We start from the raw sequence: 15,666 nt of genomic DNA, 5'->3' as shown, positions 1-15,666 counted from the left end.
ACCTTCATGGAAGTATTAACTTCTATCTACATAGGTGCTGTGGAAACTGTCACCAAAACTGTGTGGCATTTATCACGTGGCTAGTACGCAAGTCATATATAAAGGTATTTTGAATACACTTACCGCCTTCAACACACCATCGGTGGCCCTAAGCAGACTCCTTAGTAACACACCACCAAGCAGTCAGCTGGACCTGGCACCGAGGGCTCCGCTTGAACTAGATGGCAACTGCCACTTGGCCCGTTGCAAGTGTCTTCAGGCACTGCAATAACCAGGGCATGCTGTTTCACTCGCCTGTTAACCTAGTGTGGACATCCACCCAAGGTAACTCCAGGGAGCAGCCAGTGCTAACAAAGCCATCTCCTCTGTCTCCACCAAACTGGAAGTGTGTGCTAGAAGAGGTCTGCAAACACGAGCTATGAAAACCAAGTGCCATCGTAACATAGAATCATAGAATGGTTAGGGTTGGAAGGGACCTTAAAGATCATCTAGTTCCAACTCCCCTGCCATGGGCAGGGAAATCCTCCACTACACCAGGTTGCCCAAAGCCTCATCCAACCTGGCCTTGAACACTTCCAGGGATGGGGCATCCACAACTTCTCTGGGCAACCTGTTCCAGTACCTCACTACCCTCAATGTAAAGAATTTCTTTCTTCTATCTAACCTAAATCTGCCCTCTTTCAGTTTAAATCCATTGCCCCTTGTCCTATCACTACACGCCCTTGTAAAAAGTCCCTCTCCAGCTTTCCTGTAGGCCCCCTTTAGGTACTGGAAAGCTGCTATAAGATCACCCCAGAGCCTTCTCTTCTCCAGGCTGAACAGCCCCAACTCTCTCAGCCTGTCTTCATAGCAGAGGTGCTCCAGCCCTCGGATCATCTTCGTGGCCCTCCTCTGGACTCGTTCCAGTAGCTCCATGTCCTTCTTGTGTTGGGGACTCCAGAGCTGAACACAGTATTCCAGGTGGGGTCTCACGAGAGCAGAGTAGAGGGGCAGAATCACCTCCCTCGACCTGCTGGCCACACTCCTTTTGATACAGCCCAGTATACGGTTGGCTTTCTGGGCTGCCAGTGCACATTGCCGGCTCATGTTGAGCTTCTCATCCACCAGCACTCTCAAGTCCTTTTCCTCAGGGCTGCTCTCAATCCATTCTCCGCCCAGCCTGTATTTGTGCTTGGGATTGCCCCGACCCACGTGCAGGACCTTGCACTTGGCCTTGTTGAACTTCATTAGGTTCTCACAGGCCCATCTCTCCAGCCTGTCAAGGTCCCTCTGGATGGCATCCCTTCTCTCCAGCGTGTCCACAACACCACACAACTTGGTGTCATCTGCAAACTTGCTGAGGGTGCACTCGATCCCACTGTCCATGTCTCCAACAAAGATGTTAAATAGCACTGGTCCCAGTACCGACCCCTGAGGAACACCACTCGTCACTGGCCTCCACGTGGACATTGAACCATTGACCACAACTCTTTGAGAACATCTCGCTGTTCTTAGCTCACCAAATCACTCCAGCAAGATCACTGAGGTTCAGGAGTTCTCCAGTCTTAACAGATCCTAGATTTGCTCATGAGCAACAAAGATCTTCCATATGCAGCCATTTTTACCCTGCTTCAGTTGTGATTAGAGACTACTTCCTCAAGGCATTAGTGGAAAAGACCCATTAGTGTACTTTGTTCTAAAGGTGACCCAGATGGCAGAACAGATCTTAACTCTGACAAAATAGCAAGCAACTTAGAAACATCTATTGTGATCTTTTCCACTTCGCAAATTTCATACATTTTTCTTTTGAAGTCATCATAGTTTTCAGAGAAGTAGCTTCATGCAAAAAGAATTTTTTAAAAAAGTATTTGCCTTTGGGTTTTTGTCTAAGTGGTTAGGGCAGTACTAATTATTCATCTTTGATAGTTATCAGAGGCTTTGCAACTTACATCAAAACTCACATATACAATTGTGACATATAATCCTACCCACTAAGCACAGTGTAGATTTCTACCACATAGCATGACAAACACTTGGTTCTCTAACTTAAAAAAAACCTGGTATTGCAAACTACTCAAAATAACTCATGAACTTACCTACTTTATCAGCATCTTTGAGAAAAGAATATTGAAATATAATTAGTATTTCTTCCAGCTGTCACTTGTGCGTGGATGATGTTATTTTTAATGCTACAAGCTGGAGGGTCCTTTAAATACTGCAAAAGTAACAGAAGTCAGGCTCACATTCTCTCTCTTCTAAGGATGAAAAAGAGTTTACTATTCATCAGTCTAGCTGTAATTCTTTGCATTACACTCCAATTGATTATAAAATCTGAATAGCATTTAACATTAATTTTACTGAGCATCATATTTCAGTCCATCGGCATTCAGAATGCATCTGGGTTTTTTTTGTGAATATCATAACTCTAGAAGTTAGCTTTATATCTTCTGCCAAGATTTAAATCTTAATTCCCACAGGGTTGTGCATTTAATGATATGAAGGCATTGTTTTGCTAGGCACATTCAGTCCTGAAAGGAAAATCAAGTCCTACAGAGCAGCCAAAATTTCTACTGGTTACAGCAGAAGACATTCACTCACTATTTTTTTGAAGTTTGACTTAATTCCTCAAGCCTGTCACAGCTTTGTTGACCCCTGCTCAGAAAAGAAAGTTGACTAATATCACTAAACATGAAGAGAGAAGTTTGTAAAGAATCCGTTCTGATAAACCTGTTAAACAGAGGACACTATTGGGATATAAAAGGTTACAACCATATATTATCTAGCCCTTAGCAGAAGTATTAGGCTCAGACTTCATGAGATTATCAACATCCAGAGATTGCAGACTTTGAAGTAGTTTCTAGGTTTTTTGCCTCGTTGAAACAAGAAATCTTTAGATAGCCTCCTCCTACCCAAACATAATAAAAACGAAGAAGTATCTTAAAATCAGCGCTTCCCCCTATTCCAAAGTGAAGGACTAGATGTAAATAAGAAAATATCAGATTCCTCATGTAGCTTTACAACCGAGAAGTAACAACCAGAACGTGAAGAGGGAGATTCAGAGTACTGTACTTGAAAGGTATTAGGACAACTTCAAAAGCAGAAGGTGGCAGCATCCAGATGTTTCCCAGCCCTTACCTCTTCAGGTTACCTTAGTTTCTATATCCAATTAAGAGAATCCCAAAGAGATCAAGCTCCATACCACCCCACAGCAGCTTTGGGATACCCGCACCAGGTCTGTCTCTCCCTCCCACTCGCAGGTGTCCGCACGCCGACTGCCAGCCTCTTGCCTCACAGCCCTGGCCACCCGCCATGAACGGCGGTTGTGCTTTCGGAACAGTTACCCGCTATCAGCCGAGATAAGCTGTAGGCAGTGGAAAACCTGCCAAGGACAAGCCAAAACATCCAAGCGAAGTCCATGGAGCTGCAAACAGAAACCAAGAACCTGTTACCTGCTGCCATTCCCCTCCAAGTCAGGCGCAAAGGAAACTCTGTGACAGCCACGCCTTGGACCAGCTTCCTAGCGCAAATCAAGGCAGACTCAGGGCACCTTCTCTTTGCTGACACCGTACTTGTTCAGGCCCATTGGTGTTGGCAATAGCGGAAAGCATAAAACAGAAATACACGCAGCAGAGAAAACTGATGCTACAGTGAAGAGCACTGGCAGTCACTGTCACAGCCCTCTAACTAGCAGCAGTGGCATCAGGTGAGCTTTTTGAAGAGCTTCCTGCTGCAAGTAGATCCTAAGGTAACAACGGAGGATCCCTGGCGTCTGGTCGAGTTCTGTATTTTTTTGTCCTTCCACAAGAGAAGCAGACATCTGCTAATTGTCCTTTCAACGCCTGCCTATAACAAGCATTCCAGAGCCAGGGACAGAATGAGAGCCACAAGAACAGACACAGAAGTGAAAAAAATAAGTTCAAGAAAAGTAAAGAAGAAAGCAAGTCAAGGAACAACATTTCCCATGTTATTTTTATGCTCTTTTTCTACTCTCCACTTCTCCAAAGCAGTGCAGGGCCCAAAGACACTAAGGTGAGCTACAGACATTCATCATGGCCCATGGAAACCTTGTCACTCCTTTCCCCTTCCCAAGTCTTTAACTGTTTCCTCCTGTTAATAGCACAGCCCAAGCATTTTACCCTCCACATTAGGCTTGAGTGAACCAAGGACACAATTTCTTGTTAAGCAGGTGGTCCATGACACGAGACGTTTGCAGTTTTGTGAGCATCAGCACAGACCAGAAGACCAGCAGAACTCAGGACTGAGGCAGTGCCGCACTGGCCATGCTGGTCTGCTCTCTGCCAGTCCCACAGACTGCTACACGCAAAGCCTTCTGAAACGCTGCTAACGTGTCCTTGTCAACAAAATGGGCAATTGAAGCAGAGTCCCTTTGGTAGATCACACAAGTTCCCTCCATTTAGGAACGCGTAGCCCAATCTGAGCTGATGGCATGTAAGGTCAAAATGCCACAACCAAACCTTCAAGGCAGAATCTGTCCAGCTGAAGGTGTACGAAGGACACGGTCCCCAGCTGATGTCCTACTGGTCCCCAGCTGATGTCCTACTGCGTGCTAAAACCCCCAGTGGTGGCCAGCCATATGCTAGGGGTGGACCCTCATCTCCTGACTGCTAGCATAGGGCACATCTTGAGGGTGGTGGTAGAGGAGGAAGGTCTCGAGTACCAGCACTGGTCTAACCACTTGCTACTCAGCTGAAAGTCAGAGAAAACATAGGAAGGTGATCAAAAAACGTTGTTACTCATGAGCAAGTCTGGGTCCTGCAAGACCTGGAGAACTTGCAAAGATCAGCGATCTTTCCTGGGTAACCGGGTAAAGTGGCACTTGGCAGAGGGACAATCTGTGCTCAGAGAGGTGAGGAGTCATACCTGGTCACCAGCCTTTCCCACCCCCCTGGCTTTATTTTGGGCAAGAGGGAGGGGGAAGTAGAGACAGAAGGGAAAGAACAGCCTAAATCCATGACTTCCATGAACGTCCACAGCCCTCCAAGCCATGGGGACAAATACAGCTCCTCTGGTGCCCTTCCTCGTCCAGACTGCAGCCCTGTAGAAGCACAGGAACAGTGCCTGTTCCAGGCCACAAAGCAGTTCACAGGTACGTCAGGATGATGAGTAGGGCAGTGCTGTCCAGCCTTCCTCAGAACAAGCCAGTTCAAATACCTCCCTTTGAAACTCAGGGGGAGAATGCTTTCTGTATGCATTTTTCTTGGCAGGTGCCACAGGCTGAATGCCCTGATTCCAGTCAGGCGCTTTCTCCCTTCTTTATTTTATCGTGCTTGGCTAGATTCTGCAATTTCTTTGAAATACAAACTTTTCAAGCCTAAGAATTTGGTGGTTTACTCCACTTTTTTTTTTCCCCAAGGATGCTAACACTTGTAGCTTTAATGCTATTCATCTTCTATTTAAATTCCTGAATGGTTTTATTATTCATTAAAAATTGAATTCACATAGAAGTTGGAGGTAGAATACTAACATTTACTCAAGCCAGAATGCATTTTTAAATCATCCTTACGACATTTATTTAGACAAGCTGCCCTGAAACATCGATCGGTTTGAAATTCGACAACTTCTGTTCTCCTTCTGAAGTACCTAACTCCATACAGTTAACTTATAATTTACAATGCTGCACAGTACCGGCACCTCTGAACTTCCAATACAAAGTCTACTTGCTTTGTTTCTTGTCCCAGGAGAAAGAAAACAAGCTGATGCAACCAAAGGGCAACACTATTTTTGTTACACCTGCCTACAGTCATAATACAAGCCAGATGACATTCAGCACCATACCTTGGTGTACTCAAACCCAAGCTACCAGGAAAAACAAAAGTTTTACTAACTTGTAGCTCTCAAACTACAGGCAACTCGCATGAGCGTTCACCTTCACGGACAGATGTTTAACTGAATGCAAGTACACTCCAGAAAGCCAAAACATTAGATAGGAAACCTGAAGATCTGGGGGAGTCCTATTACAAAAAAAAAAAAAATTATATTTTCACCATGGTTTGTTTCAGAGGAAAGTTGGCAAGGATTTAGACTCATCCCTGACTGCTCACTACACAGATATTATAGCATCACGCGAATGCTGGGAAATCCACAGTGAAACTTACTGATTGAAGACAATACTATTTTTTTAATTACATTAGCGTTATCTATTTCCTTGAGAGATGCATGTCTTCGATGAAGTCATGGGGAGAAAAAAAGGAGAAAAGAAAGAAAGGGAAAAAATGCAAATATGCACCAGCAGCACAGGAATTAACGTAAAACCACCCATCCTTTTAGGCAACATTCTACCTGAAAATAATTGCAACAGATGCTCCAGCAAAGGAACTGTTCTGGCAGGAAATAATTATACCAACAATAGCAATAAAGTGACTACATATCTTGGGGTGCCAATACAGTGAGACCAAGACCGGTGGAATCCAAGTCACTTTCTTTTTGAAAAAGCATTTAAAGTACAGCCTGACAGGGAAGAGTGGGAAGTTTAGAACCAACAGCATCTTCCTCCTCATGTGAGAAAGCACAAGTAGGAGCCCCAGCTAACCCTCTGCTGCTATCCAAAGCGTTAAGCCATCTTTATCAGCACTACGCAATTCCTACATTAATATCTTCTTTGCCACTATAGGAAGCACATCCATAAGCGTGGCACCTCTCTAAACTCTTCGTTTCCCTCGTATACTTTATAGAAAAAAGCGTTTCAAAGGGCAACACATAATGAAATTTCAACATGCTGCTCCTTCAGACAGCGGTTCACGTTGGCCTGGTCGTAACAGGGAGGACAATTCCTCCAGAGCAGCTTGCTTGGAGGGAACTGAGAGCTCCCACTGCAACTGGGAGTTACTTCGCAGCCGCTGACCCACGTTCATGCTCCCCGTGTTACTCGTTCATCCAAGCTCCAGGAAAGCCTCAAGCAGTCTTTTTCAAGTCACAAATCGAGGTCACTTGGCCACCGAGTTTTCGGTTAGTGCTCCTGCTCCTCGTGCTATCTATCCAGCAGCGCAAAAAGTTGTCTCAGTCCAGAGACTTCCAGACCCATCCTCCAGATATGCTACAAGCATCTCAGTCGCTATAAGCACCCCAAGTGCTAAATGACTTCACCCATTTAACGTTCCCAACGCCCCAACTCCCAGAAGTTTGGGGCAGAAAAGCAACTCGCCCAAACTTTCGGCACACCCGTGACAGACCTCCTCCCGTAGCGGCAGCCGCCGGTGTCCCCCGCCGCCCTACCCGTCCTCCGCCACGGCTCGTCCCCCGCAGCAAGGGCAGGGCGGCGAGCTCCCGGGGACGCCCGCCTGCCGCCCCGTCCTCCCGACCCGCTCCCAGGGAGCACAACACGCCAGGTTAAGTCGCGACACGCGACACGAGACCCAGCCCGAAGGCGGGGCAGCCCGCCAGGGCGGCCACCCACTCACCTGGGGGCAGCTGGAAGTTGGCCGGTAACTGGAGCGTGGCCGCGGGCGGCCCCTTGGGCGCTACCGGCCGCGGCCCCCCGGGGGCGGCCCCCCGCGTCACCAGGGCTCCCCCGGGGGCGGCCGCCACGCGCGGCGGCGCCGGCTGCGCGGCGGCGGCGGAGGGCGCCGGGCCGCCGGGCACCTTGGCGGCGGGGCTGCTCCGGTCGGGCGCTGGGCCCGCGGCGGGGACGCAGAGGAGCCTGGCGGGCGGCGCGGCGGCCGCCTGCTCCGGATGCCCGCCGGGCATCAGCCTGACGGGGGCCGCCGCCGAGGTGCTCATGGAGGCGGAGGCGGCGAGGGGACGGGGGGCGGCTGCGTCGCGTAGAGCCCTGCGCCGCCCCGCAGCATCACGGGCGAGGAACGCTCAGGCGCTGTCCCGGCCGCCGGCTCGCCCGCGGAAACACACGGTAGCCTCGCTCCGCTCCGCTCTGCCCTGTCCTGCCGGCTCCCGGGCGCCGCGCACGTGGGCCCCGCCGGCCCGGCCTCCCCTGCCGGCGGCGGGCGGGAGGGCGGGCAGGGGAGGAGAGAGGGGACGGGCGAAGGGCGGGCCCCCGCCGCCGGCGCGCCCTACTGCGGCGGCGCCCGGCCCGGCCCAGCCCCGCCGCCCCTCAGAGCCCGCCCACCCAGCCGCGGCGCGCCCACGCCCTCCGTGTTTATAGAGCCATGCGGCCGCCAGCGCAGGCGCCGCGGCTCCCCCCTCCCCCACGGGGTGGGCCGCGCTGAGGAGAAAGTTGGCGGCACCCGTAGAGCTGCGTCCCGCGGTCGGGCTCGAGGGCGCCGGGCTCTGCCCCTGGGAGAAAGGGAACGCGGCCTGTGCTGCCCCGGGGGTGGCATCCCGCACTCGGAACAGGCTGCAGGGCCCCGCCGGGGCGGCGACGCCTCCCTCGCCCCCACCTTGCTGCGGGGACCCGGCTCCCGTCCCGCCTGGCAGTGCCGGCTGCCAGCCCGCCCGCTCTCGGCGCCCCGGTTTCGGTCAGCGTGAGCGGGAGGAGCGCGGGTGACCGCAGCGGAGCCGCGAAGCTGCGGGCGGCGTTCCCGCCGCCGTGCCGTTCCCGGCCCGCCTACCCGCGCCAGCCCTCCCGCGGCACCTGGGGGCTGCAGGTGGCCTTGGGGCTTCCGCCGAAAACGCGAGGAGCTCGGGCAAGTGTAGGAAGCTCCCCATGTCACGATCAGCTCGGGACCGGAGCTGAACTTGCCGACAGGCCGAAAAGGCGGAAGCAGCGCCTGCCTGTAAGGGTGAAGGGGGCGAAGTTGTCCCGTCTGACCTTCGCGCCCCGGGCTCGGTTTGACGAGAGGCTGAGGAGGGACGTGCAGCTCGCTCCCCTCGCGAAGCAAGCGTACTCGTCAGAAGATGTGTACAACGCAGCTTTGTAGAACAATTCCCCAGAATAACAAAGTTCTTGCTCGTTTGGTCATGACCTTCGGTAATTCTGTTTTGAGGCTTTTACTTGCCATAGCCAAGTTTGGGCTAAGTTTCAAGAGGTTTTTTGAAGCATGCTTATGCACATGGTTCTCTTTACCCATAAGACTTAAGGGGCATTGCTCACAGTGTAACTGACTACGAAGACCAAGATCTGGTATGGAGTTCATTATAGTGGTATGAAAAGCACAAAAACCAGCAAAATCTTAGGAGATAAATTATTTTCATTTTAATTACTTGTGTATTGAACATATTTTGCAACTATGCTTTTTGGGTAGAAATATAGACAAGAAATTCTAATACTTGAGGATACGCTAAAAATCATGTAAAATGTAAGAGAACGCAAAAAATTATACAGCTGTCTTCCATGCCCTGATAGATAGTTCCACGCACTGCTGCTTACAGGTTTGTCAGTCTGCAGGAACAAAGGAAAGCCTCCTCTTTTTGACCGTTTCCATTCACAGCCTTGCTTGATTTTGCAGTGTTACTGATTTAAAATGCTAGCAGCAGCGACTGAAACAGCTGTAGCACTGAAATTGCTTGAGATGAGAACTGAAAGCATATGGCCACAGCTTAATTTCCAGCATGGTTACAACACGGGTAGCCGTACCCTCCCAAACTCCATAGCACAGGTAACAACAGGCATGAAGATAAGTCACATGGACTAGCTGGATAAATGTTCATTCTACCGTGCTTTCACGTTTACTCTCACACCAGTAGCTTTAACAGATTGCAGGGAGGGCAGCTATCACACCTGCATTTGCAACATGCCAGGTAAACACACAGTGCCATAGAATTCTATATTCAAGAACATAGGAAAAAACCCTATTTAGGATTCAAAACCAGCATTCACTCTCTCACATGGCATCCCCTCTCCCTCATTGCCACAGCTCTCACCATGCCAACAATTCCAGAACAAACACTCCAAAATCCCGAAGAGGCAGCAGCAGCAATGGTTACAGCTTCCAAGTATGAGACCAGGCTAGGAAGACAGAGGAAGAGGAGGTGATGGGATAACACAAGAGGGAGGCAGTTTCTGTACCCCTTAAAGCTCTGCCAAATCTGAGCAAGTTACATCACTTCTTACAGATGTGAAGCTGTGTTACGCACACTAACAACCAAGGTACAGTGAGTTACCTCCCACGTGCCAAAGGATGCTCAGAGACCAGCAGACAGGAAAACTTCAGTTCCAGCAAAGACCAACAGTGACTGACGGCAGAAGGAGGAGGATGCGAGGGAAGGCACACTGCCCACTGTTCTTGGACTTCAGGTAGAACAGAGTTGGCTTAACTTAAGACCAAGTTTTTCTCTTCTTGAGGCCATTCAACTTCTGAAGGGATCTCTGAGACTCCCATGCGAATGCTCAGGAGTGAAAGTGTATCTGGAAGAGATAAAAAGAAACAGCTGAAGAAGACAGAAGTGTATGCAGTAAAGCTGCAAGGCACAGCAGAGCGTGAAAAGAGGAAGCAGAAAATACAGCATACTGAGAGAAAAACATACAGAGGCTGCAAAATGAGCAAAGGAAGTGATATGAAAGAAAACATAGGAAAAGGTACAGCACAATTATAATAAAGAGGAAAAAACCCACAACACTGAACAAAGCCCAGAAGATTTAGAAATATGCATATCTTAAAAAAAATACAGGGCTAAGTTAAAGTGTCATAAATTTTGTCTCCAAACAAAGCAGATGCACTCATCAATCTATGAAACTGCACAAGAAATAAAAGGGTGGGTCCTCTTATTTGGAAAAACATGTTGTAATATATTACCAGTATGCAGGCTTCATAACCTAGAGTAAAAGAAATGCAAAAAGTCACTCAGAACAACAAGGAACAAAGAATCTGGAATTTTAAAGCTATTTTCATAACTGAACAGGTTACAGCACATGTAAGGAAAGTTACTCTTGTTAATACCTGGAGTTTTTTTGATTTTTTTGTTCTTTATTTTCTTGGGTGACTGCTACCACCAAAACACCTGTGCATTGAAAAAAATTTTGAATTAAGTTATAACTCTTGTCTATAGCTTTTTTCCCCAAGAACTTGTCCAGGACATACTGATAAATATGGTAACTGCTTTTCAAAGTCAGCTGAAGATACATCTAGCTGCTCATTCCATGAATGCCCAGCCTTGGCAGATTGATCTGCTTTACTACTTCAAATAACCAATGAATGGACTCATCTGATGTTCATGCAGAAGTGTCTTCTTTACCTTCCGGGCATAGGAAAGCATTACTGTAAACGACAGTTCAGATTTCCTTCCCAGGAGCTATTAAGTTATATACTGCCCGTAGTTTGGTCTGCATAACCCCCTTCCAACAGCTGAGACTTATACCATGCACAATGAATCAGTCTCTGCTGTACTAAGCTTTCTCCAGTGTTTCAGACAGGGTATTTAAAACATAAACCAACTACCCATCCTCCAAAATTCCCGTCCTGAGAGCAGGCCTTAACTCTTCCAAAGACAGACTTCTATAAAGTCCTCAGATCTTAAGTCAGTTTCACATCCAATGCTTCAGTTTTAGTTTCGTACAATTCTACAAAACCCACCTAAGATGCTTTAGGGTTTTTAATCTGTCAGTGATCCTTTTTACAAAAGTTTGATATTCTTTCTGATTGATAAATCATCAATTAAATACAACCAGCAAATTAGCTGGAATGAGAAACTTGTAATATTTGCCTTAAGCTTTTCTTAAATGACAGAGACTTGGCAGCACTACAGAATTAACTTAAGCATGTAACTGCAACATGAAGGGAAGAAATATGCGTGAAGATTTAATCTCATTAGTTAAAATAGTTACTTTTAACTGAAAAAATGAAAAGCTTACCATGAAACAAGTTAAACAGTAACAAAGAAGATTAGCTCTTCAGCAAAAGATGCTGAAAGAAATGAGATACTGTAGATAAGAGCAGCAAAAATCAGGGAATAGAAAATTTCATGAAAAAAAAGTGAGAACGAGTTAGAAATGCAGAAATAGAAAATAAGAAAAAAAAAAAAGATTAACTAATGGGAATCCAGTTGCAGAAATGAATTCATGTACTAATGAGAGGGAAGTGATTCTGCCCCTCTACTCAGCTCTCGTGAGACCCCACCTGGAATACTGTGTTCAGCTCTGGAGTCCCCAACATAAGAAGGACATGGAGCTGCTGCAGTGGGTCCAGAGGAGGGCCACGAAGATGATCAGAGGGCTGGAGCACCTCTGCTATGAAGACAGGCTGAGAGAGTTGGGGCTGTTCAGCCTAGAGAAGAGAAGGCACTGGGGTGATCTTATAGCAGCTTTCCAGTACCTAAAGGGGGTCTACAGGAAAGCTGGAGAGGGGACTTTTTACAAGGGCGTGTAGTGATAGGACAAGGGGCAATGGATTCAAACTGAAATAGGGGAGATTTAGATTAGATATAAGGAAGAAATTTTTTACATTGAGGGTGGTGAGGTACTGGAACAGGTTGCCCAGAGAAGTTGTGGATGCCCCATCCCTGAAGGTGTTCAAGGCCAGGTTGGATGAGGCTTTGGGCAACCTGGTGTAGTGGAGGATTTCTCTGCCCATGGCAGGGGAGTTGGAACTAGATGATCTTTGAGGTCCCTTCCAACCCTAACCATTCTATGATTCTATGAAAACAACCAAGTGAAATCATGACTGGCTATTTAATATCTTCAGTAATCACACCGCTACATTAAGTTTGTGATTTGAGGTTTTTTCTTCCTAAATTTATAATCAGTGTTACAGTCTGCCCTATATTTTCTGTCTTGACTAATGATCGTTTACAGAGGTGCCTCTTTCTTTCAGACATTCAGGTGACAGATGCCAAACCAGGCATTACACTTATTTATATAAGTCAAACTCTTTGTTCCATGAGGTACAATATACTGTAGTTTCAAAAGCTTGTAAAACATTTAAAAGTACAACAGGAAGGTACGACAAAAGAATTAGGCATATACTTTTACGTTGTTTTAAGCTATAAAGCTTGGTTGACCACACTGAGCTACAAATGACAAGAGAGCTAACGGAACATGGAGCTTAGGCACACGGTGAGGCATGCTAAGTCCCAGCAGAGGAAAGCCTACCTGGATGTGCACCTGCAGTTCCTGCTGTTTTGGGGAACCCGCAGCCACAAAAGTGATCTGATGAAGCACAGAGAAGCAGATGCACCTCACAAGCTGGGCTTTAAGTGAGGAAGAAATACCAGAAGACTAAGAGAACAGTGGGAGAACAAAGGAAGGAACAGACACAAGCAATAGAAATGAGTAGCTGAAAATATACAGTAATAGGAAATAGGTACGGTTAAAATGCTTCAGCAAAAGAGATTCACAGCATTAAAGTCTTAGCCATTGGCCACAAATATATTCTCAATGCAACACAGGGTAAAAAAATAATTATCTAAGACTTAACATTTTGAGAATTACATAACTGTATTAAGAAGTCGTACTGAATACCACTTTCTGTCTGGTAAAATTCACTGAAAGAAAGCAGTTTTATCGCTGAAGCTGCAGTGGCCTGTAATAATACAGCAATATGTAAAGTGACATTGCTAATCTATTTTTCATGAATAACATACAGCGTTGCATGAATTTTATTAGCATTAATTTCATTAAAAGAAACAGAACAAAAATAAGAACATTACTGGACTTGTAATATTACTGAGCAGTAATTATCCCATTTGCAAAAAGTTACAGTAGAAAAGAAAAAAAAATAGGGGTTCTGACAGACTTTACATATCTTATCCCAAGATATGGGTCAATCATCAGCTTCTGGAAAACGTGTTAGTAACTATTTGTGGCAAATAACACGTGCAAGGAAAAGGAAGAATGGGTGAATATACGCCTCTCTGCACAGTGCAGGATAAATGGGCGTATTGGGCTTAGCAAAACTGTACCTCCATCGAGTTTCAGGAAAACTACAGAACTCAGCTTAAGAAGCAGCAAGTTCATTCAGCAACTCTGTGCACTGTAGACAACTACAACCTCTTAGAACTTCTATAACATTGTAGTAGTCATCAGAATTGTTCTGTGGCTTAGGTATTTTTCCTCTTTTTTCTTTTCAGATTCTTTCTCCCTTCTGTATTTCTGCAACTTGCATTTCAATATCTTTTGCACTAAAAATCTGAGTAAGACAAAATTATAATACTACTGATTTCCAACTGTGATGCTCTAACCTATTTAATTACATTCCATAGCAAAACCTGTGCTGCTAAGTATTTGTAAAGCACTGCAAAGCGATGCAAACAGTCAGAATCAGATTTATTAATCAGGTGACAGTGAATTAAAAGACCACTGGTAACCAACAGTGCAGTGACCAGAGAGGCTGAACGGGGCTGCATCCCGTCCCACCCCTTAACACCAGCTACGATAAGGCTGAGCGAAAGCTGCAACACAACCTATGCCTGTGATACCTGAAATCCAACTGCAGACAAATTAAAACTGGTTTTGGTGTTCACTTGCCTCCTTAAAGAGAGACCAGAATTCTGTTGTAGCATATAGGATGTCTTCCTGTTGTTTCATGCTGTACTCTGGTATTAAACAAGCTCAGATGTCAGTCGGAACTATACTCCACCAGGTACTTTCCAAAATTTAAAAATGTAGAATCATAGAATGGTTAGGGTTGGAAGGGACCTTAAAGATCATCTAGTTCCAACCCCCTGCCATGGGCAGGGACACCTTTCACTACACCGGGTTGCTCAAAGCCTCATCGAACCTGGCCTTGAACACTTCCAGGGCTGGGGCATCCACAACTTCTCTGGGCAACCTGTTCCAGTGCCTCACCACCCTCAATGTAAAAAATTTCTTCCTTATATCTAATCGAAAACTATCCTCTTTCAGTTTAAAGCCATCAGCATTTATAAACACATAGGTAGTTACACCAGCTATCAGAAATTTTTATTCCTAAAAGAAAACAGAACACTCAAGAATTAACACTCTGGTGAGTATTCCAACTTTGTTGGGAAAATAAGCCTGCAGCACAGTTATTTTTTTCTAAGGGGAAAAAAAAAACCCACAACAAAAAACAAACCATAAGAAAATCAAAAACCTCACTCCTGACTGGAAAAAGGACATAGCAAATCAGCTTTGTCAGGGTAAATCATGAATTCGCCTTCAAATGACAAGGTTGTGTCCTTGTTTTCCTTTACCTTCATAAGTACGACATTGTAGGAAACTGGTGCTGCAGTGGTGCGTTTAATTTTCACCTCCCTGTGCTTGCATATCATCTTGGATTAAGCACGTGCATGTTTTTAGCTGAACTGTTGGCCTTCCACTGGGAATTCATAATTTGATTCACCCTTAACACACACAAAACATAAAAGCATGGAAATACATGATTTCTGAACCTGGAAGTGCAATCTTGTTTCCTTCTTTTAGTTCCATGGATGTTTCAAACCAGCTGGTTTTCTTGATAAAAAAATAAAAAGTGCCTGCAAAGAACACCTGGATTTATTTTTTACTTCTTTTGGTGAATAATCAAAAAATTGAGATTTTTTCCTTCCTCTTCGCTCTCCTGCACTGTTCTCATATTTGAAGGGGTGGAGAGGTATTTTAAACTTTGAGCAAATGTTAAAACTAAGAAATTAGTTTAATTAACGTCAAAAGCATTAATGCAAAGCACATGAATTCCTTAACTTCCTTAAATATTTGGGAAAATGTGTTTACATATTGTTGTCTCACCCATTTTCTCTGTGCTGTTTTCCTAAATATCCAAGACAGAGTTACTTACTGTTCTATTGTACTGGGAGAGATGAAATGCGTACTGGATTTCATAGCACACACTTATTGTTAAAATTTGTTATTCAAGCTGAAGGTCTAGAGACAGTCGATAGGAAACC

The 15,666-nt window shown here is 46.0% G+C and overlaps 1 protein-coding gene across 1 annotated transcript in view; it reads right to left on the bottom strand.

The window, feature by feature from the left end:
• Positions 1–7,716, bottom strand: part of TAF4B (TATA-box binding protein associated factor 4b) — a 73,587-nt gene extending 65,871 nt beyond the window's left edge. Inside the window, exon 1 of the mRNA XM_086609238.1 lies at positions 7,398–7,716. Coding sequence (XP_086465364.1) covers positions 7,398–7,716 — 319 coding nt within the window. The remainder of the gene's footprint in view (positions 1–7,397) is intronic.
• Between the last annotated feature and the right edge of the window lie 7,950 nt (positions 7,717–15,666).

Source organism: Tauraco erythrolophus, chromosome 3 (assembly GCF_009769465.1).
Source record: "Tauraco erythrolophus isolate bTauEry1 chromosome 3, bTauEry1.pri, whole genome shotgun sequence".
Classification (NCBI taxonomy): Eukaryota; Metazoa; Chordata; class Aves; order Musophagiformes; family Musophagidae; genus Tauraco; species Tauraco erythrolophus.
The sequence above is the reverse complement of the archived record's forward strand: the minus strand, read 5'-3'. Positions and strand labels throughout refer to the sequence as shown.